The sequence below is a fragment of the Bos javanicus genome, chromosome 6, assembly GCF_032452875.1.
Source record: "Bos javanicus breed banteng chromosome 6, ARS-OSU_banteng_1.0, whole genome shotgun sequence".
Taxonomy (NCBI): Eukaryota; Metazoa; Chordata; class Mammalia; order Artiodactyla; family Bovidae; genus Bos; species Bos javanicus.
In genome coordinates this window covers 117462082-117487449 of record NC_083873.1, presented here as the reverse complement: position 1 = coordinate 117487449, position 25368 = coordinate 117462082, and the positions used below count along the sequence as shown (strand labels likewise).

Sequence of the window (25368 nt, the reverse complement as noted above, 5' to 3'; positions counted from 1 at the left end):
CCGGCCGCCAGCGGGTGGAAACAAGCTGGGGGTGAAGCCAGGGGCCTGAGGGGGAGAGGCGGACGGGCTGGGGCGTGGCCGCGCTCCGGGGAGCCGCCCCGCCCGCGGGCGTCCCGTACTGCTAGGGTTAAGGCCGCGAGCCAGGCGGTGGCGGGGCGGGCGCGCTCGCCGATTGGCAGAAAGTTCGGGCGCGGGGCGGGGCTCGGGGCGGGGAGCGGGGGCGGGGCGCGGCGGCCAGGACGAGCCGATTGGCGGGAAGTTCGAGCGCGGGGCGGGGCGCAAGGCGGGGCGCGGGGGCGGGTCGTGGGGGGCGGGGCGCGGGGGCCACGGCGCGCCGATTGGCGGGAAGTTGTGTCGGGGCGGGGCGCGCGGCGGGCTCGGCGCTCGCTCCGGGAGAGTTGACAAAGCCCCGCAGGGAAGGACGCCTCGCGGCGTGGCGCCCCGGGCCCCTCGCCCCGCCGCCCCGGGATCGCGGCCCCGGCCCGCGGACCGCCCTCGCCGCCCTCCTCGCCCCTCGCCCCGGCCCCGGCCCCCGATCCCCGCCCCGGCCCCAGCCCGAGCCGCCAGCGCGCAGGTAGCGCCGCCCCGTCCCGAGGCCGGGCCCGGGGGCGCGGGGCGGCGGGGTGCGGCGCCCGGGGCGGCAATGACCGCGCAGCGCGCCCCGCGGGCCCGGCCCTGAGCCCCGCCGCCCGCGAGCCCCGCCGAGGTGAGCCCCTCCGCGCGCCTCCGATTCCCGGGGCGGACTGGGAGGGCCGATTCCGAAGGGCCGGGGGCCGGGGCCGCGGGCGGGGGCGGGGGCCGAGCGTCCGGGTCCCCGCTCCGCGGCGAGGGGCCGCAGGCACCGGCACGCGCCGCCGCGGCTCCCGCCCGGCCCGAGGTCCTGCCCGCGCCCCGCCCCCGCCCCTGCACCCCACGTGGGCCCCCCCAACGCAAATTTGTCCGCTAATGGCGCAGGCGATTATCTGCGGGGCCGCCGGTGTTGTGTGTCCCGCGGGCAGGGCCCGAGTTACAAGCGCCAGGAATCCAGACGGTGTTTGGAGGGGGGGCGGGGGAGGTCGGTAATTAGTGTAAACCCTTTGTCTGCCTTTGATACCCACGGTTACCCTGCCGCCGCTTCCTCCGCCCGGAGCGCGCCAGGGAAGGCGGGGCGGCCCGCACCTCAGTTCCCCTCGTCCAGGGCCGGGGTGCTGGCGGCTCCGGGGCCCTCGGCCCAGGGGAGGGGGAGCGGGGCGGAAAACCAGCCCCCCCACCCGCACGCAAGTGACCAGCCTTTGAATAACCCCCAGGTCCGCACTGGCCGAGATGACGCCGAGCCCCGCGTTAGTGCTGCCGCTGCTGCTGCTGCTGGGGGCCCTCCCGCCGGCCGCCGCCGCCCGAGGTGAGTGCTGGCGCCCAGCCCGGCGCCCCGGCCTCCGCCAGCGCCGCCCCTTTCCCTCAGGCCCTGAACTCTGCCACAGTGCCCGCCTGGCGCGCGTGCCTGCGCCCCGCCCCTGCTGGCCGCGCGCAGCCCGGCCCCTCACCCACTGGGCCCCCAGCTCACCCACGGGCCAGTGCAGCTCACGCGTCGGCCCCACACCCAAGGGGCTCCTCAGCTATCTGTGGGGCCTCCCCTCTCATCATGAGGTCCCCCAGATCACCCACAGGGTGATCTCACTGTGTGGGCTCCCCTAGCTCTGGCACGGGGTCCCACACTGGCTGGCAGGTTGGGCTCTGGCCCCAGTTCCCCTCAGAACACACACATCCACCCACCGCAGCAGCCACTGATGGAGGATCCCTGGGCACTGGGCAATTTGGCCACAGTGGACCCAGTTAGGCCCCTGAAAACCTACAGAAACCCCCCGGTGGCCAGGGTCGGGTGTGGGGACAGTGGGGACCTTCTTGGTATGTGGGACTAATGACCCAGACCAGTGCGCTAGGCCTGCCCGTCTCCAAGAAGGTGCAGGGTTGGGGCCAGGGGACAGGACCCAGCACACGGGGTGGGAGTAAGGGCCTGTCTTAAGGCAGATGCTGAGACCACCTGCTTCAGGCACACAGTGCGTCCCTCAGCACGGCATGTGCCACAGTGGGGCCTGGACGCGGGCAAGAGGGCAGCCTCAGATGCCCCTGGAGGGACCCCTCCCCCAGCAAGTGGCGCCCTTGGCTGACGGGCGATGGGTGATGCGTGCCCATGGACTCCCACTGCCGTGTTCTGTGCTGGACTCCTTCAGCGAGGCGGGACCTGTGGCCAGGCCAGCCCTGTGGGTGTGTTGACCACTCAGGATTGTCCTTGCCCTGTCCACCAGTCCTCTGAGGCGTCGCACCCCGCCCCCGCCGCTGCCCCGCAGGCGCACCGAGCCCAAGCTGGCCTTATATGGCCACATTCGGGTGTGGGGTGGCGGGCGGCGGCCCAGGTGGGCCTCATGCCACGGTACCCCCCCGCCTGCCCTGCCGGGGACTGGCTGGCTCGCTTGAGGGTGGGGGCTGCCCAGGCGTGGCCGGGATGGCAGTGTGCAGGGTGCTGCGGACACTCGGGTCATGCCCAGCGAGGCTCCCCACCCCCGGGGCCAGCAGCTCGGCCTCCGATTGCTCTTTCGTCTGCTTGGACTCCCCCATCCCCGAACCTGCCTGTCCTCTGGCCATTTGGCCAGAGAGGCTTGGGAGGCCACTGGCCTGACCTGGCCACTGGCTGGAGCCTGAAGTGGAGGGGCGGGTGGCAGTGGGCCGTGGACGGCTGTGGGCAGCAGGGCCTGCCTTGGCACCGAGAGGTCCCCCAGGGGCTACACCCCTCTTGGTGCCCTTTGGCTGAGGCCTTGGGCTGCGTGGTGAGGGCCCTGGCGGCCTTGGGGAGGTGGGATCCGCTTTCCAAGGGCCAGGGCCTCTGTGGTTTCTGGTGGGGGGTGCTCTTCCTGAATCGTGTTGGCTTCTCCTCCAGGCCTGGACTGGAGGGCAGAGCCGTCTCAGGCCCTTCCCACTTGGCGCGTGAACAGGCTGAGTGTGGACCTTCTTCAGGCAGGCAAACCAGCGCAGAGAGAGTTTGGGTGGTTTTTTGAAGCCGCTTTCCCCATGGTGTCACAATTTCTGGAATCAGTACATTTCTAGACTCAATATTTTTAAGGTTCCCCTTTTCCCAAAGTTTCACAATCTTGGTGGGTTAGTCTTAAGCTTTTTTTTTTTTTTCAAATTTGAAAAAAGACTTTGGCTTTCTCCGTTTCCACTTTACTTCTCAGTGTGAATTCGAGAGGCTCCGAATGAAGTGCCTTTTACAATTTACTTTGAAAGAAGTCATTTCAGGGTTTTCTGAGGAGTGCCACGTGTGGACTTTTCTGAGGATGGTGCAGTGGACGGTCTCTGAGCAGCTGGCCCTGAAGGCCCCTCTCCCTCCCCTGGACCTGGCCAGCGTGCCGGCCACCTTCCGCCTGTGGGATAGTGCAGACTTCAGGCCGACTTGCCTGGGGGCTGTGGTGGAAGGCTCTGCCAGGGCCCGTGAGTCCACAGGGAGGCGTTCGGCTGTCAGAAAGGCTGTGATATGTGTGCTGGTAGACCTCAGCGTCTGACCAGGCTGCAAGGGGCCTCCTCCTCGCCCCCCAGGCCCCTGCAGGTGGCACTGGCCAGTGTGCAGCCGGGCCAAGGTGGACTCACGGGAGCCCGGCCCAGGCTCTGCGAGGTGGACCTGGGCCAGCGGCCCACTTATGTCTTGTCTTCGGCCCCACTCCTGGAAAGAAAAATAAACCATTGCCCCCTCTGCAGGGAGGAGGGAGCGAAGAAAGTCGCCCTTGGCTGGGCCTGGAAGTGCTGCCTACCAGGCTCCGTCTCCAGTGCGCCAGGATCAATGGGCCCCCGAGTCCTCCTGGCTCTGCGGCGGCCCTAATGAGGGAGTTGCTGGTTTTCTCCAGCAGCAGCCCCAGCCTCTGGATCGGCTGGGCAGCCCAGGCCCCACAGACGTGCGGGGGAGGCGGGCGGAGGCCTCCCATCGTGGCCTGCTTTGCCCCATTCTGTGCCTCCATGGGTGACCGCAGCCTGGTGTGTCCGGGGGACAGCCTCAGTGAGCAGGTCAGCACGCAGAAGGAAGGGGTGCCCACCCCATGGACACTCTGTCCATTGCGGCCCCCCACTCTTCCTAGCGGTGGTCAGGAGTGCTCCAGTAAGTACAGTCTGCCTTCTCTCAGGGCCCAAGGCGAGCAGGGGCCGCCGTCCTGTGGGTTTCACAGCCCAGGTCCCCTGGAGAGGCTCAGGTGTAACAGGGCCAGGTGGGATGGGCCTGGAAGGAGAGATGGTCCTGGTCAGGTGAGGCGAGGAAGTCCTCCAGCGGTGGGAGTGTCGTGGGCAGAGGTGGGCAGCTCACCAGGGCCGGGGTGGGCATGGCGCCTTGGCCTAGCAGGGCAGGGCCCTTGGGTGGGGAAGGGCTGGGCTGGTCGGCTGAGGGGGGCGTCGGGGGGTGGCCCACTGAGGCTTGGTGTGCTGGGGCCTCCATTCCCACCCTGTGCCCCGCCGAGTGGCTGGGGCAGGGTCTGGAGGCGGCATGCTGGGGTGGGGGGGGGCGCATGTCCGCACCGAGCACAGACTGGCCTAGGGGGGGGACTGGCCCAGGGTGGGGGTGCTTCTGGAGCTGTCCCCGAGCTGGAGCCAGGGCAGGGAGTTGCCCTAGCCTCGGGGCTGCCGAACCCCAGGGTTTCCCATCTTGGCAGGAAACACAACTCCTCTTCTTCCTGCCGGGGAGTTTATTTTGTGTGAGATTTTCACAAGCTGTGTGCTGGATAACGGGGCCTGGGGAGCCGGCAGGGAGGAGGGAGGCCCCGGCTCCCGTGACACTGCCCCCGGGCGCCCTCGAGTCCAGGGCCGCCCCCGCCTGCACGGCAGCCAGTCTGGGTCCTGGCTACACTGTGGGGCTGGTCCTGGAGCTCACCCTGAGGGTCCGGTGGCCCACCCCATGGCGTCCGGGGCCTGGGGGTGCCCAGTCTGGGTCACTCGGGCCTCAGAGCCTCGGGCCTTTCCTGGAGAAGCCGCTCAGACCTCAGTGGAGCGGACGTGGGACCTGGCCGGCTGCTGGGGGTTGATCGTCTGCGGCTGTAGCCTAGAGACACCGCGTTCGCCCTGAACACCTGGGGGCTCCAGGCTCGGGAAGGGTCCTCTCACCTCCTAGGCGACTGCCCCTGGGTGGTCTGGGCCCCGAAGCGCGTTACCCTGTCCGCTGCGTCCAGCAGGGCAGGCGTGGGAGGCCCCAGTGGACAAGGGCCCTCTCCGCCCTCTGACAGCTGGGAGCGCGTCTGTGAGGTGGCAGCGGGGGGCAGGCATGGGCAGGTTTGCAGGAGGGTCAGCACTGAGTCTGTGGACCCAGTGAGACCTTGACACTGCACCAGGGCTGCCCAGCGCTCAGCTGTGCCCCGGGCGGGTCAGGCGTTTTCCAGTCACCGTCCCCCCTGGCAGTTCCCATGGGTGCCCCGAGGGATGTGGCACCATCAGGGTGATGCTCTGGGCCCCCCACCGGGGTCCTGGGGGTGGTGAGGGTGAGGTAGAGGAGCCCTGAGGCTGGGCTTCCCCTGGAAGTGGAAGGGGCCCCTGGTGCCCACTCCCCTGCCGGGCGGCTGGGCAGTGGGTGGTGGGGACGCTCCCGCCGCCTTGCTCGGTGGGTCAGGCCGTCCCTTTGCCACGCCCAGAATGGCCTGGTTTCTCAGGCAACCACCTGTCCTGCGGGTCCTACCAGTTCCACTGCAGATCCTGTGGGTCCGGCCCCCGGGGCCGCCCCGGGCCAGCTGGTGAGCAGGAGCCTGTGTGCTTGTGCGGCTGTGCAGCGGTGCTGGGCGGGGGTCTGCCGGCCTCCTGGCAGCCACGTGGTCGTCCTCCCCTGTGCCCACCCCCTGCGCCGGGTGCTCCTGCCCTTCCCCTGGGGCCTCACCTCCCTGGGGAGGGTGCTGGGCCCAGAGCCTGGCACTCACCATGGGAAGCACCTCATGTGTCCCACCCCCTAGACAGCCTACCGCACCAGCGTCCAGGCCGGCCCTGTGGGCCCGCCTCTGGGGCCCAGCCCCCTCCCCACCTGCTGGCTTAGCTGGTCCTGCACAGAGGATGGCAGCTCCCGACCGGCCAGGCCCACTGTGGTCAGCTTGATCCAACCCACCCGAACCTTGCCGCGGCCAGAGCATTCCTCAGGCTGGAAACCTGCGGGGCTTTGCGGGGCTTGCTGGGGACAGGGCTGCCCTGACGTGCAGGCTAGGGGCTCAGGCTCCATCTCCTTACCTGCTCTGAGGCCTCTGGCACCTGGGGCTTGGGGGAGGGCTGGTGTCTGGTTCACCCACCTTGAAGGTAGCTTAGGGTCGCAGGCCAGGGCCCACTGAGCACCCTGGGTGGCTGGGAGGGGTGAGGGCTGACCTTGGGGTTCCCCCGCTCCCCACGGCCAGGCCCCTGGCAGACTGTGAACAGAGCAGGGAGTGTGGGTCCAGATGGAATGGCCAGGGCAGCTCACCCCACCCCAGGGGGGCAGAGGCCACGAGGCACGGGTGCTGCACTTCGGGGTGGCCCCCAGGCCCTATGATGATGACTTGGGGGGGTTTGGGGGGCTCCAGCTGGGGGTCCCTTCTCCATCTGCCCAGCACCTCTGCCCTGGGTCGCAGCGGGGTCTTGTTATAGCAAACGTGGGGAAATGGAGCCCCCATCCAGGTGGGGGAGCTGCAAGCCTGGGGGTCTCTGGTGCTCAGAGGAGGGGGTCCGCACCCCCTCTTGGGGTGTGCGTCTGGGGGACAGTGTACGGGGGGCAGCATCGCAGCCGTGTGTGGCCCCAGCTCTGGGTCCCCAGTGGCTCAGGGGTGAAGAGTCCGCCTGCAATGCAGGAGACTCAGGGTTAGGGTTAGGATATTCCCTGGAGGAAGGCATGACACCCGACTCCAGCGTCTTCGCCTGGAGAAGCCCATGGTCAGGGGAGCCTGGCGGCCTACAGTCCGTGGGGTCGCAAAGAGTCCTACCGACTTAGCAACTGAAGCAACGCCCGAGCAGCTGCAGAGCTCGAGGAGGAGGAGGGAGAGGAGGAGGGGCTCTGCTCACTCTGCCCATGCCCGTGGTGCTCAGCCCGCGTCCTGGGTGAGACCCTGCCCAGCCTACCGCCTCCACACCCACTTTGCACCCTGCCTGTGCCCTGAACCTCCCAGCACCATGGCTCTGGGAGGTGCTAGGTTGGGGCTTCCTGGAGGCCACGCTCTAGGGAGGGGCGGCAGCTGGGTGGAGGGCCTGCGGGGAGCTGAGGGGCAGGGGCGGCCCCCCGGGGCCCCACCCCCCACCAGGCCCTGCAGGGGCCCCCAGGTCCCCATGTGAGCCTCAGTTTCCCATGGCAGAGCGTCAGGATGCCCCGTCCAGGTGAAACAACGGGGCTTGTGTTTCCTGGGCTAAATATAGAGCTGCTGCAGCCATGCTGGCGGCCAAAACCCCCAGGAGTCTGGGGGGCTGGGCCTCCCGCCTGTGAGCCTGCAGGGGTCTCTGCAGAGGCTGCGGGGCTGGCCAGGCGGAGCACAGGTGGGGGCGGGGCGGCCGCGCGGGAGGGGCTGTTTGCTTTGGGATGCGGCTGGCTCCGCAGGCCTCCGTGGGCACTGCCTCGTCCTCCTCCGCTCAGGCTGGCTTGCGGGGCCACACTTCCGGCCCATCTGGCGGTCACTGGGCCCCGTCCCTCCTCTCTGCAGTGACCCCGGGCAGCGTCCGCACCACCTGCGGTTGCCCCACTCCCCCTTCTGAAGGCCTCCTTCTGGGGGATGGGGAGGGCCTGCATGGTTGGGCCGGCCCCTTCTTTGCCACTGAGGCAGGCTGCTCAGGGTCTGGGGGTGTTGGCGAGGGCCCAGTGGTGCCTGCAGGTTGCGGTCGGGACAGGCAGAGCCCCAACGGGGAGGCTTCGCATACACGTGTGTGTGGACACGTGTGGGTCCACGTGTGTGATCCTTGTGTCCAGGTGTCAGCCTGGGGGACCGGGGGCAGGCTGGGGGTACCCTCTTTGTCCTGCAGCCTGGGAGGCCCCTGGGGATGGTGGAATTTCAGGCAGTGACAGGTGGTGGACAGGGTCTGCCTGGGAATGAGGCTGGACCCTGGGCAGCCTGGTTGGGTCCTCCTGGGGTCCACTTGTCTGGGGCCTCCGATGCCCCCCCGCACTGTGAGCTGAGTGGGTGCCTGGGGGCGGGCCCTGTAGACTGCCAAGTCATTAGGGAGAGGTGGTCAGGGGAAGCATGAGGGCTGGCTGGCTGGGGCAACTAACTGCCTGGGGGGGGGTGCGGCCCCCCGAATAGGATCTCTGTCGCTCACACCCCGGTCCCCTGGAAGCAGAGCCTCGGGACCCCCTCCCCACTTGGGGCCCCAGAGAAGCTGAGCCCGGGGCCGTCAGCTCGTCCATCCCCAGGGGCACAGCCACCACCCTCCCTTGGCACCCCAGGCAGGGGCGACGGGGGTCCACGCCCTGCAAGGGCCCTGGGAGCCGCAGCGTCTGGGGGACCCACAGGAGCACTCTGGTTGCAAAGCAGCGGTGGAACCAGCTGGCAGCTGCGTGTTGAAGAAACACCAGCTGGTTATTGAAAACACATGCCGCCCCGGGCCCCGAACGATAGCGTCTCAGAGCAGCCGCGCCAGGCCGGCACCTCCGCGCAGTCAGAACACCCGGACGCGGCCCTCCTGGCCTGAGTGGCGGCCTCGAGGGGTGGAGGCACCTTCCAGTGGCTGGTGGCTGGAGTCCCGGGAGCCCAGCCCGGCCAAGCCCCTGAGAAGGGCAGCTGAGTGCCCACGGCTGCCTCTCCTGGTCTGGAGGGACAGCGGGTGGCTGCCCACGGGAGAGGCCCGAAGCCCCCGTGGTCTTCCCGTGGTGCTGGAGCTGCACATGGGCCCTGGCTCCGGGCCACAGGCACAGCGGGGCTGAGGGTCCCCTTGGAGGCAGCTCCATAGCCTTGTGGTGTCCGCGGTGTCCTTCCCCCGAGCCGTCTCCTGTTGCCGTCTAGACCTGATCACCCCCATTGTGCCCACACTTGACCCTGGAGGAACTGAAGCTGGACCCAGGCCGGGGGATCAGGGACGGTCAAGGGCACCATGGCCTCAGCTCAGGACTCTGCCTTCTCCCACGGGAGAGAGTGGTCACCCATAGCTGGAGTGCCCAGCTGCTTGCCCTCTGACCCCAAGGCCTTGGTGACCTGGTGTGGCCTGGCTGGCAGCAGGGAGGCTCTTGTCCGGGCAGACAGACCTGGTTCAGTGTAGCCCAGGCACACACGGGCACAGATGCAGAGACACTCGCGTGTGCACACCCTGTCCGTGAGGGGCTGTCCTTACTGGTCTGTGCACATGAGTCCTGGGTGAGCCGGTCCTCCCGACTGTGTTCTGGCTCCTGTGCGAGAGCGCGCAGGGGCCCCCGTGGTCTGGGGGGGCAGGCAGGAGTCTCTGCATGGGGTCCTGGGTGGGCTCCCGGCAGGGACAGCCCTACCGCCAGCTCCTAGTGCCCACACTGCCTTTGCCCTGACCGGCCCGCTGCCAGTCCCCTCCTCCCTGACAGAGCCCTCTGACCCCCGCAGGGCCCCCGAGGATGGCGGACAAGGTGGTCCCGAGGCAGGTGGCCCGGCTGGGCCGCACGGTTCGGCTGCAGTGCCCCGTGGAGGGGGACCCGCCGCCACTGACCATGTGGACCAAGGACGGCCGGACGATCCACGGTGGCTGGAGCCGCTTCCGCGTGCTGCCCCAAGGGCTGAAGGTGAAAGAGGTGGAACCGGAGGACGCTGGTGCCTACGTGTGCAAGGCCACCAACGGCTTCGGGAGCCTCAGCGTCAACTACACGCTCATAGTGATGGGTCAGTGTCGGGCCTTTCGGCCTCAGCGTCAACTACACGCTCATAGTGATGGGTCAGTGTCGGGTCTTTCGGCGCCGGCCGGGAGGCAGCACTTCCCGAGTGCCCACCGCCACCCCCCGTCCTGCCTGAACTTGACCACTGCCCCCAGGACCCGGGGGTCCCGCTGGCTGCCTCTAGTCCGGGACACCCCCAGCCCGGGCCTGCCTCCTCAGGCTGCACCTCGGGGAGGGGCCTTTCCTCCCGGCCTCTTCTCCCCCAGAGTTCTGCCGGCTTGAGGGGCCAGGGCTGGCTGGGAGACAGCAGGAGTGGGTGGGGGGCCCCTGCTCGCACCAAAGTGCAGCCTGGTGGGCCAGGCCGGCCAGTAGCCTTGGCGTCGGCCGTGACTTTGAGGCTCAGGTTTCCAAGTTCAGAGGGGCCGCTGGGAAGCAAGGGCCTTGTGTTCTCTGCCTCCGGGGCCCGGGCTTGGGGACTGGGCGGCGCCCCAGCAACACGCCCTTCACTCGCTGGTACCAGGCGCTGGCCCGGCCCTCCCCCACGGGCGCCGGAGCAGCACAAAGGAGGAGCCCGACCCACACACCCCACCGCTGGGTTTCCAGGGTGGGGTCCGAGAGCCGGGCCTTGGTCCTGGGCCCTGGAGGCGGCGGCTGTCCCGGGGAGGGGGCATTCCTCAGCATTCCCCGCCCCCCCCCCAGGTCCCCTCTGGACTGTGGAATGGGAATACTGTGGGTGTCCCCCACCACGTCCTTTCAAAGGGGAGGATGACCAGGCGGTATGCGAGCCATGTCAGTTCACCGAGCCCTCGGCCCCTTGATGTGGGCTAGGGTTACTGCAGCTGCTGGCAGGCCCCGGCCCCCACCACCCCCAGGCCCTGCAGACCCCCGGGAGCCAGGGTGGGAGAGCCAGACCTCCGTCCCACCCACGCCTGGCGGGGTCACCTGCACCCAGGGAGTGGGCCGGGAGGCGGCTCCCGCCCAGCTGTCCCTGGGATTCTGAGCTGCGGGCGTGCATCCACGGCCTCCTGCTGGTGTGCTGGAGCCTCCAAGCTGGGCCTGGGGCTGGGGTCCATGCTGGGGTCTCACAGGGGCTACTGAGGCCCCTCTCATGTGCCCCGCCCGCCCCGCCCAGATGACACCAGTCCAGGAAGGGAGAGCCCCGGGCACGACAGCTCCTCTGGGGGCCAGGAAGACCCAGCCAGCAAGCAGTGGGGTGAGCAGAGGGGCGTCAGGTGGGCTGGGGGCTGGGCCTCACCGCTCCCCCGACCCTACCCGGCCCTCTGACCTCCACATCTCCCTCCCTCTTCAGCGCGGCCCCGCTTCACGCAGCCCTCCAAGATGAGGCGCCGCGTGATTGCGCGGCCCGTGGGCAGCTCCGTGCGGCTCAAGTGCGTGGCCAGCGGGCACCCGCGGCCCGACATCATGTGGATGAAGGATGACCAGGCCTTGACCCGCCCGGAGGCTGGCGAGCACAGGAAGAAGAAGTGGACGCTGAGCCTGAAGAACCTGCGCCCGGAGGACAGCGGCAGGTACACGTGCCGCGTGTCAAACCGCGCAGGCGCCATCAACGCCACCTACAAGGTGGACGTGATCCGTGAGTCGGGCGGGGGCCTGGGTGGGGCGAGGGCTGGGCGGGCTGCAGCCCCGGGGCCACGCCCAACGCTTGTCCCTGCGCAGAGCGGACGCGCTCCAAGCCTGTGCTCACGGGCACGCACCCCGTGAACACGACGGTGGACTTCGGGGGCACGACGTCCTTCCAGTGCAAAGTGCGCAGCGACGTGAAGCCGGTGATCCAGTGGCTGAAGCGCGTGGAGTACGGCGCCGAAGGCCGCTACAACTCCACCATCGATGTGGGTGGCCAGAAGTTCGTAGTGCTGCCCACCGGCGACGTGTGGTCGCGGCCTGACGGCTCCTACCTCAACAAGCTGCTCATCACGCGTGCACGCCAGGATGACGCGGGCATGTACATCTGCCTGGGTGCCAACACCATGGGCTACAGCTTCCGCAGCGCCTTCCTGACAGTGCTGCCCGGTGCGTGGGCCTCACCCCGCCCCCAGCGGGTCCCGCCCCGCCAGACCCCGCCCATGCGCACCAGCTGGGCTGTGGGGTGCCCGCGCCCTGACGGTTCCCTCCCTGCCCCTCCTCGGTTTCTCCTACAGACCCAAAGCCACCAGGGCCGCCCGTGGCCCCCTCGTCCTCCACCACCAGCCTGCCGTGGCCGGTGGTCATCGGCATCCCGGCCGGCGCAGTCTTCATCGTGGGCACCGTGGTCCTGTGGCTCTGCCAGGCCAAGAAGAAGCCGTGCGCCCCGGCCCCGGCCCCCCCGGCGCCTGCACATCGCCCGCCCGCCACAGCCCGCGACCGCGGCGGGGATAAGGACCTGCCCACCCCCGCCACCCTGGGCTCCGGCCCCGGAGTGGGGCTGTGTGAGGAGCTCGGGCCCCCGGCGGCCCCCCAGCACCTGCTGGGCCCCGGCTCGGCCACCGGCCCCAAGCTTTACCCCAAACTCTACACAGACACGCACACACACACACACTCACACACACACTCACATGTGGAGGGCAAAGTGCACCAGCACCAGCACACCCACTACCACTGCTAGGGTGCCTCGGGCGGGCTCGTGGCGGCACGGCCAGCGGCAGGCTGGGGCCGTCTCCCCATGCCCCGTGAGGCGCACACACGTGGACGCGCGCGCACACAGACACACACAGTCAGACTCCATCTCCCCGTGCCCCGTGAGGCGCACACACGTGGACGCGCGCGCACACAGACACACACAGTCAGACTCCATCTCCCCGTGCCCCGTGAGGCGCACACACGTGGACGCACACACAGACACGACATACCTCTGGACACACATAGACACACACACACTCACACACACACTCACATGTGCAGGGCGGAGTCCACCAGCACCAGCACACCCACTACCAGTGCTTGGGTGCCTCGGGTGGGCGTGCGGCGGCACCACCAGCGGCAGGCTGGGGTGGAGGGCCACAGGGGAGGACAGACCGTGGGGCCATCTCCCCGTGCCCCGTGAGACGCACACACGTGGACGCGCGCGCGCGCACACACACGTACACGCAGACTGAGAAGCCTTTGGGAAGGCCTGTATTGTAACCGCAGTGCGCATGTGGCGACCGGCTAGCTCATGAAGGAATCCCTTGGCCCCGTGAGAAGGATTTCACGGAGGCCATGGTCACCCCCCCACCCTGGCCTGGCAGGAGATCTGAGAGGCACCCTGGCTTTGCAAACCAAAAACTCCGACCCCGTCCCCGCGCCTGCCTGCCCGTGTCCCTGCCCTGGCTATTTTTGCCACCACCTGTCCTGGTGTCCAGGAGTCCACCAGCACCCTGGAGGGGGTCGGGCGGGGCAGTCCTGGGCCCTGTCCTGAGCGGCTGGAGCCAGCGGGGGGTGACTTTTGTCCCACGCGGCCTCCCACTGCCAGAGAGGAGGGGCCTCTGATATTTATATTTAAGAAATTAAGATAATAATATTAATGAAAGGAGGGCTGGGCCACAGAGACTTGGCCTCTCCCAGGGCCCAGGACCCACCTGGCCTTGTGGCCATGCTGGATGTCCACCCTGGCCTGGGCACCCATCACCCCGTGGCCCCAGACCTCTGTAATTTTATATAGAGTTTGAGCTGAAGCTTCGTATATTTAATTTATTTTGTTAAACAAGAAAACGTGCATCCTTTTCCTCGAAGCTGGTGTTCTTCCTGTGTACGTGTGTGCACCTATATGCCGGGAGCCGCGTGGCCAGGCCGCAGGCTCGGGGCCCCCGGAACCCACCATCAGTGTCCTGGACGCTCACCTGTACGTGCGTCTTTGGCCAGCCCGAGTCTGGCTGGCTGGGGGTCTGCTCTCTGTACTGGTGTGGCCCCCCGCCCCCAGTCCTCACCGCAGGGCCCGTGCTCCTCCCGCCCCACATTCTGGGGCTCGCCTCATACCCTCGGTGGGCAGGTGGGCTGGGGGCTGCCGCAGGGCCCCACCCACCCTTGGTGGGGCAGCAGTGCCTCCCTCGACAGGGAGACAGGCTCTAACTCGCCTGCCGGCCAGCAGGCACAGCTTGGGCCACCCTGGCCCGCAGGTTCCGGAGCCTCTTAAGGAGGAGCACGAATAGCTTGTGGGATTTTCGCAAGGCCCCCAGCGGGACCACGGTGGCCAGCCGGCAGGAGGGGTGAGGCCAGCCTGATTCTGGTTCTCAGCACTTCAGGCCAGGAGCATGGGCCCCGCCTGATGCGTGGCTGGGTATCTTCCACCTGACCTGGAGGCTGGGCCTTCTTGTCTCCTCCATGTCCCCCTGCTGGGCTGCTGCCCACTTCCTCTCCCCGGCTCCGAGCTGGACCCCCGCCTCTGCTGCTGTCTCTCAGGCTTCAGTCCCCTCTCCCTCCTCTGCTGGGACCCCAGGCAGGGCAGGACGGGACCCCCTGTCCTCTTCAGTGCTGTGCCCCCAGCCTCTGGCCTCCCAAGGTGGACTGCACTCCTGTCTCTAAGGAGGCAGGGGCCGGCCCTGAGGGACCCCTCACCAAGCTCAGGCTGGATGACGGGGGCCACCCACAGCCCCAAGGGAGACCCAGGGCCTGGCTGCGGCGGGAAGCCGGGCGGCAGAGGGGGCTGCCGGTGGCCCACAGCTGGTGACCAAACAGATGTTCCCCAGACAGGACTGGCTGCAGCCGACGCCTGGCTGGGTTTCAGTCTGAGGGGGAGGGTGGAGAGAGAGGAGGCCCTGGGCAGTGGGGAGACCTCAGGCAGTGGGCCGTCTCTGGGTCATAGGAGTTGAGCTGCCCCCTCTCCAGCGTGCGGGCAGAGGGGCAGGTTCCTGGAGGGTGCGGTCCCTCGGAACCTCAGAGGAGACTCTGGGACCCCAGCCCTGTGCCCTTGGCCTGAGGCCGGTGCTTTCCACCTGGCTCATGGGGACCAGCCTCACCATCTGCCCCAGAGAAGGCGGGGGACTAACGACCTGGCCACCCTTAGGGCCTGTCTCAGCCTGAGAGGTCTGGTTCTCTGGAGACCAGTGTCCATCCCCCAACGCCCTTCCTGGAGAGAGGGCTGCTGGGGGGCTGGTCACTCTGTAGACCTGCTGTGGTGCCGGGAAGGGCATGGGGGCGGGGGTGGGGTCTGGACGACTAGACAGGTCCATCTGCATGGGGCTGGGCAGCCACCAAGAAGCCCAGCCCCGGATTACAGGCCGGCCACACCTTGGTGCTCAGAGTCCTCAGCCACGCCATCTCCCGCTTCCAGCTGTGAGGGGTGAGGGAGAGGCAGGAGGGCACCACATGGCCCCAGGACGCCCAGCATCCTTCTCTGGGGTGCCCCGCGCCTCTTGCGGGACTAAGGCTCCCAGGGCCGCCCTAACCGGGCGCGGAGTTATCCGGACTCACTTGCCTACCTGGGGCCTCTGGCCGGCCCCGCCCCCGGGGACCCTGCGAGACCTGGGAGCCCCGAGTGGGCGGGGCGCCGGGGGACGGGGCGGGGCCGGTGGGAGCACGAGTGGGAGGGGCCGATAGGAGCAAGAGTGGGAGAGGCCGGGCGGCGTGAGGGTAGGGTCCTGGGGCGAGAAGGGCCGAGGGTCTCGGAGTCAGGCCCGCTCCCGGGGTAGGGTCAGGGCTCCCGGGGTCGCACCAGGAGAGGCTCCGCGGCAGGGCTTTGCCTCTTGGGCGCTTGGGGGCCAAGCCTTGGTCCCCGCTGGCCCTCCACAGTTGCCCCTCCATAAATACCAAGGCCAGGACCTAAAATGTGCCCTTGGTCACAGGCAGAAAGACCAGCTAGCAGCCACCCGTGATGCCATTGGGGTCCCAAACAGGAGCACAAAAGCTTCCCTACCCCAAGCTTCGTGAGTTCCCCGCGGGGTGGGAGTGGGCCCTGCACCTTGTCCTAGGAGGGTTCCAGTCTCGAGAAACAGGAGGGGGACCCAGCTGTGTTCTCCGTAATTCCCAGGCCAGACTGGGCCACCGGGACCAAAACCCCTGATGTCCATGGCGGGGTTCTGGGTGCTGAGTAGGTGGGGGTCCCAGGAGGGTAGAGCCCCGGAGCCAGACCAGCACCTTCCCTGTGGCCTGGGCTGTGACAAGCTGTCTTCTTCAAACCTGCCAACTCGAAAGGGCAGCTCAAGCCCTGATGCCTGGGGGTGTGACTGGCCCTTCCCACCCCCACCCCTGACTCCCAGCCGTCCCGGTTTCAAAGGGGCGGCTGAGAGCCTTCTGCAGCTGTCCCAGAGGGGGGACCCTGAGACCGATGTCCAGGGACCTGGCGACGCGGCAGGAGGGTGAAGATGGGGGAGTGTAGGGCCACACCTGTGGGGCTCGGTCGGGAGGGCCTGGCAGGAGAGCAGAGCCTCGTCCGGGGGCCTGGCCAGGGGGCCTGGAACAGGAATGCAGGATATAAGGCTCAGGAAAGGGGACAGGAACATGGGTCGTGGGTTCAGGACGTGGGACGAGGACACCCCGCACAGCACAGACTCACCCAGGGCTCGGGACGTGGGGCCAGAGACTGCAGGTGCCAGCCAGGTTGCCCAGCCTCCTGGGCAACACCGCATAGGGCTTGCAGGGGCCTGGGCCTGCTCAGGGGCCAGGGTGGGGTGGAGGGGCTGCGATGTCAAGGGGCTGAAAGGTGAGCGCCCAGACCCAGGGCACAGGCCAGAGACGCGGGGATCCCACAGGGTCAAGCCACCCGGGGCTGGGCGGGGCCAGGCAGCAGCCCTCATCACATGCCTGGGGCACCAGCCCCCCCATGCAGCCCTCCTGCGGGCAGTGGGCGGGGCCAAGGCTGCTCATCACGCGCAGGGGGCGGGGCCTGGCAGGAGGCTCCCTCTGGGCTGCTCTGACCTCACCCAGGGGTGGGACCCCGTCCTACTCAAGCACCCAGGGCTGACTGGGCTCAGGACCCTCAGGAGATGGGCCGGGCATCGGGGAGCCTGGGGCCAGGGGCTCTCCTGGGAGCCCTATAAAGGTCCATGCAGTCCTTCTCCCGATTCAACCCCCACCCTGCCAGTCCCACCTAGGTGCCCTCCCCATGCCCACCTTGACAAGCCCTCTTCAGTCTCGCCTTGGCTCAAGAGGCCTCTGCAGGCTGGTGATCCCCCTAGCCCAGCCACCCTGACTCCTGGACTGCTGCTGTCTGTGGAAGGAAGGATGGGCTTCCCAGCAGGCCACAGGTATTAGTGAGCCCAGGCGGGCAGATGGGAGTTCGTAGGGGTCCCCAGACTGGGGAATGTAGTGGCTGGGAAGGGGGCTCTGCCTCCCATGGGGCTTCTCCCGTGCAGACCCCCGGGGGGGCCCCCGATGGAGCTCTGGGTCGGCAGCTTCCAACGCCTTGTTCTGGCTGTGCTGCCTGGGGTCACCTGGAGCTGTGCCTGGAGGGCGCAAGAGCCCGCTGTCCAGGGCACCTCTGCTGGGCAGCAGCTGGCACCCTGGTCAGCTGCCTGCGCCCCTGGCATCGCTGACGTGAGGTATGGGAGCCTTGACACGGGGCTCGCACCAGCCCTGGGTGGCTGCGCCCATCCACCACATGGCTACTGCCAACTGGGCCTGGAGTCTCACACCCCCGCCCTGGCACCCCGGGAACTGGGCGAGGGCACTCGGCCAGCACTAGCTCTGCATCCGCTCCAGGGCGAAGGAGGCCCTGGGCCAGGGGCCTTCAGCGCACTCCTGCGTTTAGGGGTGCGGGCTGGCTCCTTGGGGGTCTTGTCTCTGGCGCCTGTCGGGGGTGGTGACACGTAGCGTTGCTGTCTGGCGCCATGGCCAGTGCTGAGATGTGCGGCCTCTCCTGCCTGCATCTGGGCTCAGTCCCACTCCGGCCTTGCCCGGGGCTGGCAGGCTTGCTCCCTCCCCTCTCCAGGGCTGCAGGGGTGAGGGCACCTCCAGAGGCTTCACCGATCCCCACCTCCTCCCCCACTGCACCTTCAAGACTCCGTGGAAGCTGAGCTCTGCAGGACCCACCAACTCCACAGACAAGCCCGGGGAGAGGGTACATGTGGGCCTGCCTCGGAGCAGCCTCAGGTTAGGATCCATCCCCGTGGGGGCTGGGATGAGACACACCCTTGGCCCCAGGGCCGGATGGAGGGACCAGTGAAGGGTCTGCAGCAGCCCCAGGTAAGGGTGGGGCGGGCCCAGCGCCCAGCACCCGGAAACTGTGTGCCCTGTCCCCCTTGCCCTGCAGCCACGGGGCGTCTGGCTCCGGGCCTGCAGGTGCGGATAGCTACCAGCAGCTAGCTGGAGGGGCCCCTTCTTCTGAGTCTCAGGGGTTGGGGAGAGCGTTCGTTTGGAGGAAAGGCTGAGCCATCCTTGTGTCCCCAGAGCGCCACCCCCGGGCCCTAGAGACCCTCGCAGAGAGGACACGCAGGGGTGTCTTGGCCCTGGTACTTGGGCTGTGCCCCCAGGAGCCACCATCTGCTTCTGTGGGCCCCAGTGATGGGGGCTCCATGCGGGGGTGGGGCAAGGACACCCCAGCGTCACCCTGATGGAGGCAGTGAAGGTGGGCTTCGGGGGGAGGCCCTGGGGAGCGTGGAGGCGCCCCATCCCTCCTGCTGACACTGTCCCCTCCCCGCACTCAGGATTCCTGACCTTCCTGGAACCTGGCAGTCTCTCTTGTGGGGCCCTGGGTTCCTGGGCTCTTGCTGGGATGCTGCCCCATCCCTCCTGCCCGTCCCTAGGTCTGCCCCAAGGTTGTCCCAGTGGGCTTTTCATGAAGTCCTATGGCCTGCCCACTCCCTGCTGGGACCCACTCTCAGCCCCACTCTGGGGACCCGTCACTGGGTGTATACCTCCAGCAAAGAGGGCTGGTGCGGTGAGGGGCAGGGCAGGGAGCTCTCTGGGTCCCTGACCCCTGCCTCCTGCCCTCGCCCTCTTCCTTCTCATGGTGGGGACAGGGGTCTGCCGCCTCCAGGAGGACTGCAGTGTGGCCGAGAAGAGCGTGTAGCGGTCAGCAGCCGTGGCCTGGCCTGCCTCTGACCTCTGATGTGGGCTGGGACAGTGGGGGTCTGGGGTCACCACCGTATCCCCTTCCAGCCCTGGGCTGCAGGCCCCACCTTAACCCTCACCCTGCTCTCTGCTGCCTGGCAGCACCCCAGGCTGACCTCCCACCCAGCGCACATGAGCTGTCTTCTCAGGCAGCAGACCTTCCCATCTTGAGGCCCCAGGCAGCTCCCTGCCACTCTGACCCTCAGTCTCCTTCTCTGTGGCAGGGATGAGAGACCCCAGCCAGCAGGAGCCCCTGTTACTGCGTGGGTAGGAGGTTAGCGCAGGCCCGGGACCAGAGCACACGGAGTGGACACGCCTGGACCGGGGCCCGGGGCGGGGCGGGGTGGGCTGGGGTGGCACCGGACTCCACAGAAGCAAATTCCTTCTTCCTTCACTTTTTCCTCTTTTTTTTTTTTTTCCACGTTCTTCCAAAAGCCGTCCTCTGCTGTTCATTCCTGGAGCCCCTCCAAGACCATCGGCTCCAGCTCCACTCGTGGCCACAAAGCTCCTTTGATGGCAGAGGCGGGAGCTAAACCAGCAGTGGGGGAGGGGGCTGCGGGCCCGGCGCGGCCTCAGGGTGTCTTCAGGGGGCAGGGCTGGGCCGGGGTGGGGGTGGGGACCCAGCAGGGACCCCAGCCCCGGGCTCAGCCTTATTCCTGGCTGGGAGGATGGTGGCCCCTGAGCCCAGCACCCGCGGTTGAGGCGCCCTGGCTGTTCTCGGGGCGGCTGTGGGGGCCTTCGTGTCCACCTGGGTCTGCCGAGGGCGGGTGCCAGCCTGCTGGGAGGTCCGCGGCCACAGGACCCTGTGCCTGGCTGACGGATGGAATGGCGTTTGCCTTGGATTGTCTGTCCTCTGCCAGTGTCTCCACCCACGGTCTGCGGGGCCCAGACGGGCACACAGCAGCACTCACTGAATGTGTGGAGAGAGGGGCTGTTGGCAGCAGAATGTCAGGGTGTGGTTCTTCTCCTTTCTGCCCTCTTGGAAACCGAGAGGCCTGGCCCCCCTTTTTGCCCCCCAGAAGCCAGCTCGGAGCGTTGGGCACCCTCAGTTGCCAGGGAGGCCTGGATGGGCCGCAGGGTGATGGGGAGTCACGGGCATCACAGGGCAAGGGGGTGCCGGGCTGGCCTGGGGCTGGACAGCCGCATGCCGTGGGCTGGTGATGGCAAGAGTCTGCACAGGAGGAGGCGCAGGGCAGGCACGGAGCTGCCTGGCTGCTGCCTCGGGGCTTCGGGCGGCCAGGGCGGGGAGGGTGGCAGGCCAGCTGGGTCCGGGACAGGCTGCCGGCTCCCGGGCTCCTGGGCCTGCGGCTGGTACCCGAGGCTGTCCGTGCACTGAGCCCTCGCAGCTTGGCCGGAGGACTCTCGCTTGGCTACAAACACAAACATCACCCCCGGGCCCCGCGGGGGCAGCGGCCGGGCGGGGAGCAGGCCCAGAACGAGGCACAATCCACCCTTTGTTCCCGAGGCCGCCCGGAGCCTGCGGGCCAAGAGGAAATGAGGCCGCGCCAGCCAGCAGCCCTCACGGCCAGGCCCCATGGACACCGGGCTGGGCCCGCAGAGGAGTGGAGGGGCCCTGGGGAGGGGCCCCGGGGAGGGCGCTGGCAGGGCTGAGCGGTGTGGACAGAGAGCCCGCACCCCCACCCTGCACGCCCACCAGAGAGGCCTGCCCTGCGCCCTGGGGAGGGCCATGGCCGGAGCATGTGTCCTGGAAAGGCCCTGCTCCGGGCTGAGGCTGGCCCGCTGGCGGCCTCCTTCCCCGCCAAAGGCCGCAGACAGGCGCTGGGTCTCTCTTGGCTGAGGGTGGACAGTGGGAGGCATGGCCTGACTGGCCAGGGGCTGGCCCACGCCCCACCCCACCCCTCACCGCTTCCCAGAGCCCCCTGGACAGGACCGAGGGGACAGGGTCTGCAGTCCATCCCTGAAGCATTCGAGCTCTCCCTTCCCCCTGAGTGGGGCGGGCCTTGGGCTTAGAGTCCTGTCCCAGGCGGCCTGGGGCCCCTGATGGGAGCGTGTGCACACTTGCGTGTACTCTGTGTGCACACGTGCAACTCTGCATGTGGGTGTGTGGGGCTTGGGGGCGCTCCCTCACATTTCCCTTCATCCACACACCCTTCCGAGAGGCCTCCTGGAGTCCTCGTTTGTGAGACTCCCTGGTGGGGGGGTCCCCTGGGGTCTCCAGCCAGGCCTGCAGCAGCGGGCCCCAGGCTGCCCCGTGTCTCTAACTCCGGAGCATTTCAGCCCCGCCTTAGCCTGTGCTGAGGCTGAAATGGGACCCAAGTCCCCCTTGTCTCTGAGATCTGGGTCTCCCCTGGGGAGGGCTGACTCCACCAGCCAGGCACCTGGCAGGGCCCACTTTCGTGCTCGCAGGCAGCGATCCCACCAGGCCCGACCCCACGGCGGGGGCGGCCTGGGGTCCCACCGGAGTGCCGGGCAGGAGCTCAAGGGGTGACATGCCGGCCTCAACTCAGGTCTGGGTGCTGGACCCTTGGGGTCCCCGCAGAGAGAGGGGGCCGTGGGGCAGGGGCTGTTGCCGTATCCCTGAGGCCCAGGCTCAGCCCGGCGGCCAGGGTGGGTCTGGGGGGTTCTCCTTCCCCCGACACCAGGCCCGCGTCCACTCCCGGGGTGCCGTCTGGGTCCCCAGCAGGGACGGAGCAACGGTGGAGGCCCTGCTCGGACTGGGGTCCTCGGGGGCGGGGGGCGGGGCTCTGAGGCCTGGGCGTCTGGCCCCGCCCTGCGACGTACACGTGCGCACGCCCGTGCGTGAGGACCACGCCGGCCGGCGCTCTCGAGGGGCTGCGCGGACCCGCCTAGACCGCGAGCTGGGGGCCCTTCCTGGGGGTGGGCGGAGCCCGGCCCGAGGCTCGTGCCTTCCCGCAGCTCCGGGGAGCTTCGCCGTGTCCCAGCCCCAGCCCAGACCCCGGCTGCAGCAAACACCGCTGGGCCGTGCTGCCCCCAGCCCGGAGGATGCGGTTCTCCTGCGGCAGAGATGGGGCCGGGCCCGTGAAGCCGGGTCCCCAGCAGGCCTGGCCTCCGGCAGCTTCCTGCCCCAGTGTGGCCCCCGCTCGCCTCGACTGGGAGACGACCACAGCGTGGGGTCCCCGGCCGCCCCTCGCATCCGCCAGGGCCTCCCAGAGCGACACCCGCTCTGGCTACCGGGAATGCAGGGGTACCGCACACTCAGGACTAAGGAGTGTGGCCCCCACTTTAGAGGAGGAACTGCCCATACCACTTTCCCCAGAGTCCACGAGACGGTTGCCCAGCTGTGCCGGCCTGCTGCCCAGGCCCCTGCCACCCCCAAGCCCACCCACAGCCCCCTGGGCCTGGAGGGGACCTCAGTTCAGGTAAGGAGCCTGCAGGTCCCACGGTGCCCCAGGGCCCACCCCCGCAGGGGGCTGAGGGTGGTTTGTTGTTCTTCCTGGGAAGAGGTTGGGGCGGGAGGGGCCTGCCTCTGCCCGCCAGCTGCCCTGGAACCAGGGGCCCGCAGGCGGCACACGGGTGTGTCCAGCCCGTGGGGGTCTGTCCTCCAGGGCGTGTCTGTGTCAGGGGCCTGGGGCTCAGGGCCCAGGGCAGGTGGCAGCAGGCACCCCTGGGGGGTGGGGTGATGGTGGTTCGTGGCCCCCACCCCTTTCCTCAGGTCCAGGTACCTAGAGAGCATGGTGGGGGGCGGGCAATAGGTCTGGAGGCCCAGGCTGTGGGAGGACCTCCCCTGGGTGTCGGGGGCTCCGCCCCGTGGCGGCCCCATAGCACCTGCCTTCGGGCCGGGTGGCCATAACGACCATCCTGCGTTTCCGTGGCTCAAGCCGACGCAGGTGGGGACGGCCGTTCCTCCAAGGAGGACAGGTGGGTGCAGGTGGGCCCAGCCTGGGGTGCCGGGAGGGCCATGGGAACTTGAGGGCAGCAGGCTCCAGGGCCTGGCTGTGGGGGTCAGGTGCCCGCGGTCAGCCTCGCGCTCCCAGACCGCCTGGGTGAGAACCGTCCGACACCTCCTGGGGTCTGAGCTGGGAGGGCAGGGGGACTGGCTGCGGGGCTTCAGGGCCCCCTCCTGGCCCCGCGCCCACTGGCCTGGTGGGCAGCCCTGCCTCCCTCCCAAGCTGGGCTCCTGGCCGGTCAGGAGGCCAGGCACGGTAGCAGGACCCCCGCGGCAGGGCGGTGGACCGGCCTGGGGTGGCCCCTTAGCGGGCACCGGCCTCAGAAGCCAACGGCGTGAGCGGGAAGGTTCTGGGCTCACGTTACAATTTCCAGTGGAAAAACAGCCCCGTTTTGAATGCTGGCTCCAAGCTTTTAAAAAATTACAAATATATCCAGTTTCCTCACGTGCGCTCAGCTGGTGATGGCTGAGGCCCAGAGCGACCAGTGGAGGGCCCATTGGCAGGGCTGACCTGCAGCTCTGGGGAGACACCCCCTCGGCCTGGCCAAGGGGCCCTGGGGTGCAGGCCCATCCTGGAAAGTGGGGAGGCTGAGGCTGTGGTGGCCAGAGTTGCAGGGACGTCAGGAAGGGCCCTTCTGTCCTGCGGGGTTGTCCTCTGCTCAGGCCTTTGACGACTGCACCTGACCCCAGGTTGAGGGGCGGGAGCTCTGGGGGCCGCCGGCTCCCAGGGCCTCAGGGTGCGGGGCGGTGGGGCTGTTCCGGGACTCAGCGCTCTGTTGCCTGCCATGGCCATCGTCGGTGTGGAGGGGGCTGGGCTGGGTGCGCGCACACATGTCTGTACTCCCGTAAGTGTGTGTGTGGTGTGAGTCTGGGCATGTCTGCAGCTGCCCCCACACTCGGGTCAAGCCTGGACTTGGGCACAACAGGGTGAGCAGGTCTTCTGGGAGGGTGCAGAGGTCCTGGACTGCCTCTCTCTGCTGCCCTGGTCCCTGTGTATCCTCCACGCTAGATGTCCCCAAGCCGGGGAGGCGGGCCCTGCCCAGTGGCCTGTTTGCTTCGCAAAGCAGCAAACATCCTCGGTGCCATGTGGCCGCCCGTCCAGAAGTGCCACGGGGTCAGTGGGGACCCTTGCCTCCCCCGGCCACGTTCCTGGGTTCACGGAAGGCTCTTCCTGGTGCTAAAAACATCTGGAATCGCTTCCACGGGCTGGATTCGAGCTTCCTGCAATTGGAAATGGGGCTGTCTCCTTCAGGAGAGGAGGCTGGCGGGTCCGACCTCTCCCCTGCTGGCCGCACTGCCCGAAGGGTGCTCCCAGCTTGGCCGGTGTGGACAGGAAGCCGGCTCGGGTGGAAGTTCTCAGCCTCCAGTGGAGGCTCCTCTGGGCAGGAACTGGAGGTGGACCAGGGAGGCCCATTGCAAGCCTGGCCTTCGGCCTGGGGGAGCCACATGCCCCCGTGACCCTGCAGGAGCGTCTAGGAGCCGTGGTAACCCCAGATCCTCCCTGGAGTGGGGACGAGCGGAGTGGCTGGGGGGCCCAGCACCAGGGCACAAGCCAGGAAACCACAGCTGTGCTTCCTCACCGGGGACATGACGACCTCTGGGTTTACGCAGGAGCTGCAGATTCCAGCTCCACCAAAAAGAAAACAGACTCCTCGGCAAGGACGCGCCTCCCGCGTGGAGACCCGCTCACTCGAAAGCATCCACCTGGGGTGGTGTGGGGGAAGAGCCCTGAGGTGGAAGATGTGAAAGATGCGGAAGCCGGCTGCGATAGAGGAGGAGACGCCCAGAGGCGTCGGCTCGGGAGAAAGGTCCGGGAGGGCCTGGGCACTGACTGCCGCGGGGGACGGGGAGGGCGTAGCGTGGGGGCCTCTCCTGGGCATCTGCCCGTGCCCACCAGGCTCCCTTCCTGCTGGCCTGACCCTGGAGTCAGAGCCAAGTCACCTGAGGCCAGAAACAGCAGCTGCCCACCCGGCCCACATCCCCAGGACGGTGTACGGAGCCCCAGCCCCGCATCCGTGTGTCCCTCGGTCTGCCCAGCCCTGGCGCCGCCCCAGGGGCTTGGGGACAGCGTCGGGGGTGCCCGGGGTGGGGAGGGGTTCGCCTGACAGGGTCCTGGAGGTGCCAGAATCGGCCAGCAAAGCTGCCAGCTGGGTTCCTGGACACAGTGACCCAGGCCGGTCACTCACATGCAGTGCCTGTGGCCGGAGCGTGTCCCGGGGCCACATCCTGTTGGCCCAGGTGGCTCTGGACACCAGGCGGGGTACCTTACCTGGGCAGGGTGCCGCCCAGCATAGGTGGTGGAGCCGGCCCAGCCCTGAGGCCACAGGGCAGCTCTGCGCCCCCCCACGGACCCCGCACCTGGTCCTGTCCTGGCTCCCGACCTGCTGCGCCTCCCGGTCAGCCCACCCCCCTGGGGGCGCCAGTCACCCCCATGCTGCTCTGGCTAGCGGCAGGGAGACTCAGCACGCCCATGGCCGGCCAGCCCCTCGCGGAGGCAGGGCAGAGTAGGGAGGGGGGTGGGGCAGCCCTGGCTTCTGTGCCTGGGCCGGGTTGGGGGGCGGGGCTTCTCCACGTCCAGCCTGGCCTGGCCTGCAGGCGCTGCTGCACTCCCTGGTGGCAAGGCCACAGCTCTGGGGTCCTGTGCCGGATAAAACACATCTTTCTGAAAACGGGTTGTGACCCCAGTTATGGGACTCTTCCTGCCCCTGCTGTGCTTCTGCGGCTGCACCTGGATCCTCTTCTGGGGGCCAGGTGCTTCCATGCGTCAGCGGGA

At 68.4% G+C, this 25368-nt stretch overlaps 2 protein-coding genes across 2 annotated transcripts; one reads left to right on the top strand and one right to left on the bottom strand.

The window, feature by feature from the left end:
- The first annotated feature begins 618 nt into the window (after positions 1-618).
- On the top strand, positions 619-13473 carry FGFRL1 (fibroblast growth factor receptor like 1). Its single transcript, XM_061421075.1, has 7 exons — positions 619-706; positions 1287-1378; positions 9501-9773; positions 10899-10979; positions 11076-11360; positions 11444-11797; positions 11926-13473. The coding sequence occupies exons 2-7, from the start codon at positions 1303-1305 to the stop codon at positions 12366-12368; spliced, it is 1512 nt and encodes a 503-aa protein (XP_061277059.1). The 5' UTR covers positions 619-706; positions 1287-1302; the 3' UTR covers positions 12369-13473.
- Positions 13474-16237: 2764 nt separating this feature from the next.
- On the bottom strand, positions 16238-21422 carry LOC133249957 (uncharacterized). Its single transcript, XM_061421094.1, has 2 exons — positions 19639-21422; positions 16238-19540 (listed from the first exon to the last, which is right to left on the bottom strand). The coding sequence occupies exon 2, from the start codon at positions 18452-18454 to the stop codon at positions 17423-17425; it is 1032 nt and encodes a 343-aa protein (XP_061277078.1). The 5' UTR covers positions 18455-19540; positions 19639-21422; the 3' UTR covers positions 16238-17422.
- Positions 21423-25368: the final 3946 nt, after the last annotated feature.

Bases quoted from the DNA above. Each gene is read 5' to 3' on its own strand.
- LOC133249957 (XM_061421094.1), bottom strand. From the start codon at position 18,454: ATGAAAAGCCCACTGGGACAACCTTGGGGCAGACCTAGGGACGGGCAG.
- FGFRL1 (XM_061421075.1), top strand. From the start codon at position 1,303: ATGACGCCGAGCCCCGCGTTAGTGCTGCCGCTGCTGCTGCTGCTGGGG. The intron at 9,774-10,898 runs GTCAGTGTCGGG...CGCCCCGCCCAG, and splicing joins CTACACGCTCATAGTGATGG to ATGACACCAGTCCAGGAAGG. The intron at 11,798-11,925 runs GTGCGTGGGCCT...TTTCTCCTACAG, and splicing joins CTTCCTGACAGTGCTGCCCG to ACCCAAAGCCACCAGGGCCG.